This window comes from Anopheles nili, chromosome X, assembly GCF_943737925.1.
Source record: "Anopheles nili chromosome X, idAnoNiliSN_F5_01, whole genome shotgun sequence".
Classification (NCBI taxonomy): domain Eukaryota; kingdom Metazoa; phylum Arthropoda; class Insecta; order Diptera; family Culicidae; genus Anopheles; species Anopheles nili.
Genome location: NC_071293.1, coordinates 13648873 through 13652298, shown reverse-complemented (window position 1 = coordinate 13652298; position 3426 = coordinate 13648873). Strand labels below are relative to the sequence as shown.

General features: G+C 40.3%; 1 protein-coding gene across 1 annotated transcript; it reads left to right on the top strand.

Moving 5' to 3' along the window:
* Positions 1-1121: 1121 nt before the first annotated feature.
* LOC128728732 (uncharacterized) lies at positions 1122-2352 on the top strand. The gene has a single exon (XM_053822373.1). It carries the CDS (start codon positions 1122-1124, stop codon positions 2271-2273), a length of 1152 nt encoding a protein of 383 aa, XP_053678348.1. The 3' UTR covers positions 2274-2352.
* Positions 2353-3426: the final 1074 nt, after the last annotated feature.

The window sequence follows — 3426 nt, the reverse complement described above, 5'->3', positions numbered from 1 at the left end:
TTACACTCTAAATACTGATTCAAAATTAATGTCTCTTTTGTAACAAAAACATTTCTCGTTTTTTCACTCTTAAAATAAAATTTTTCTCCATAAGATACGGTATATTCGTTTTGTCAATATTGACTGAGAGACGCACATTCTGTTGCTGTTCAATATAACTCAGCGCTTCAGGTCACCAAATGGATGCTCCTAAGCAGCTCGTGGCTGCTTAAGAGCTGCCGGTAGCTACTAAGCAGCGCCTAGCTTAATAGGAGCTGCCGGTTGCTACTAAGTAGAACTCGTGGCTGCTTAAGAGTTCCAAGTCGCTAAATTTCCACCTTGAGGTAACATTTTGGTGGAGAATCGCTGCCAAATCTTGTATCAAGCTGAAATTGTCTCACTGGGAATGTTTACTTATTTTATGGAGCAAAGTTGGAAATGGAGTTGGAAAGATTTTAACAAGACCGGGTTGATCATATGAAGCGAAGAATATTTAGAGAAATGGCAGTGGCAGGAAACAAATAAAGAAGAGAGGTTGTGCGATAAATTCCTCTCATTGATGTGAAATAATGGTCAGGAAAAAGAAGTAAGATAGCTAAGATCGTTGAAAGAGTAATGTTTTTGAATAACGTGTGCAGAATAATGTTAAAAAGTAAGGTACAGCAATTATTATTACCAGTTTCAAAAACGAAAGGGAAAGATGAAATAATAGAAATAGAAAATCTTCGAAGATGGAGTTAAGATTTCGAGGAAAATAATGAACACAAAAAAAAAAAAGACGAATAGGCACATCAATGCTTGAACTACAAAAGCATTCGTTAAAATCTCTCTCACTATTCTCTTAGCTTGTTAAATTGGCTTGTTTTTAATATAGAGATCGAACCATAAAGAACGATCGAGTTTTATGTGGTAAAATTGATTCAAGAGTTATTACCTATTATTACACACATATGAAAAAATGTTAATATTATGAAAGCTTTGAAAATGCATTAGTTATTGTTGACAAAGCAATTGAAACATTATAGTGAGCAGTAATGATTTGTTTGCACTTCTGCCAAGTTATGAAATCAGTTTATCGTGAGTTGTCTCACGCTATATATAAATAGGTACAGATGTTGTTTATTTTATTTCAGTAAATCAGAATGACACGATTGCAAGTCAAGTGCCTTCTAGTGTTGCTTAAAATCAGTATATTGGGAGCATTCAAAGTCGTACATTTTGAAAACAATTCTACTACTTATTGTGTTATATCTAAACACATATTGCAGCCACGAAATATTGACCAGACAGCTTTAAGCGAAGAATGTGAACAACAAGTTCGTGTTAAACAAGAGAAGCTCTCAAAACTATATGCGAGTGTCGGTGTTCATGTTCAAGGAACTGTGGAAACAATTGTTCCAGTCAACAAAATACTTAAGCAATTTGTAAATGCTATATCTTTAATCTATCACAGTTTGAGCTACCGTAAGGAGTTAAACGATTTAAACCATCTTCGCTTACGTATAATAATATCAGCAATCGAAGCAGGACGTATATCTGAAGCTTTAGCTCATTACGTTATTTTGCGTTCTTGGAGCGAATGGCAGAGTATAGTAGAAAATATTTATCAGAACCCTCGACGTCATCGGAAACATATAGAGAACTTGCTTACTTTCATTCGAGCTTTACCAAAACGGCAAGACCGACTTGATTATTATTATTTTCTCAAAAAGTATATGGTACAGCGGAAGGATCATGAATCATATTTAGGTGCAATGGTTGCGTACGATGTGCATAAGATAATAAACGCCCCTGACGGAAAAAATTTCAGCCAGCAGAATGAGTATACACTATGGTCATCAATGGTTGATGGTGCAGCGGGATACTTCAAGCGTGCTTTTTTGGTTGGCGAAAATCGATTTGACTTTATCATGCTTGATCGTGATTTCCCGGATTTATTTGATATGATGTATCCCTTCGTATTCACTTTCTCAGACATTGATATGCGAAAATTCAACACATGGAAAATGATGCAAGTACTATGCAACATGCATCGTCCTATTTCTAAAGCAAATATGTTCCAACAAGCAGTTACATTATTACTAGAACGATTTCCATGGAGCAAACATAATGAGTATTATGCTCCTATGCTAGCTGGATATTTACATGTTTGTATTCCAAAACTAAAACAAGATAACAAGAGTAAACAAATGATTGAAAAGTTACAAGAACGGTTTTCTAAATTTAAAATTGGAGCAAACTTTAATACATTGGTAAAAACTATTGGCCCGCAGATTCATATTATGGCTGGATAGGAGCTTAAAAAACAAACAACTGTATTGAATAGTGTTGAGATACTTGATGCACCGCAATAAAATGAGCGATTGATAAATATGTATCTAATCCCACGTCTTAAAACATTAGTTGGTTTCTAAGAAAATCAATTCCCCATGCAATTAAAATTTTTTACTATTTTTTATAGTTCTTCTTCTTCTTGGCCCGCTCGATGCGCTCCTCTGCGCCTCGTGCCGAACGGGTCGCTGGCGAGCACCTGCCTGGCGGGGCATGAGTCCGGCATCCTCATCACGTGCCCCAGCCATCGTATCCTTCCGGCCTTGGCCATCGTTAGAAAGCCTGCTCCGCCATACAGCTCAGCTAGCTCGTGGTTCATTCTCTTTCTCCACACGCCCTGCTCACAAATGCCGCCAAAGATAGTTCGTAGCATCCGCCGCTCGAAAATGGCGAGAGCGTTGGCGTCCTCCGCAAGTATCGTCCAAGACTCATGGCCATAGAGGACTACCGGGCGTATCAGTGTGCGATATATCGTGCATTTCGTGTGTTGCTGGAGTCTTCTGGATCGCAGGAGTTTATGGAGCCCATAGTAGGCACGATTTACCTGAACATTGCGCCTCCGGATTTCGCTGTTTACATTATTGTCCGAAGTGACGATCGTACCAAGGTAGCAGAACTCCTCTACCACCTCAAGATCGTCACCATCAACTGCTACTCTGCTTCCAAGTCGGGCACTATCCCGATCAGAGCCACCGGCAAGCAGGTACTTGGTCTTCGACGCATTGATTCTCAAACCAATCCTAGCGGCCTCGCGTTTCAGTCGAGTATACGCCTCGCATACTGCCACAGATGTCCTTCCGATGATGTCAATGTCATCCGCGAAGCCCAGGAATTGGAGAGATCGGGAGAAAATCGTGCCCCGTATGTCGAAGCCCGCGCTTCTCATGACACCTTCCAGAGCGATGTTAAACAGTAGACAGGAGAGTCCGTCCCCTTGCCTCAGACCCCGGTGTGAGTCAAACGGCTCCGAAAGCATGTTCGACACTCGCACCTTGCACTGTACCCCATCCAAGGTGGCCCTTAACAGCCGTACCAGCTACCCAGGGAATCCGTACTGCTGCATGGTGTTCCATAGCTTCATCCGATGTATGGTGTCATAGCCGCCTTGAAATCAAT

Bases quoted from the DNA above. Each gene is read 5' to 3' on its own strand.
- LOC128728732 (XM_053822373.1), top strand. From the start codon at position 1,122: ATGACACGATTGCAAGTCAAGTGCCTTCTAGTGTTGCTTAAAATCAGT.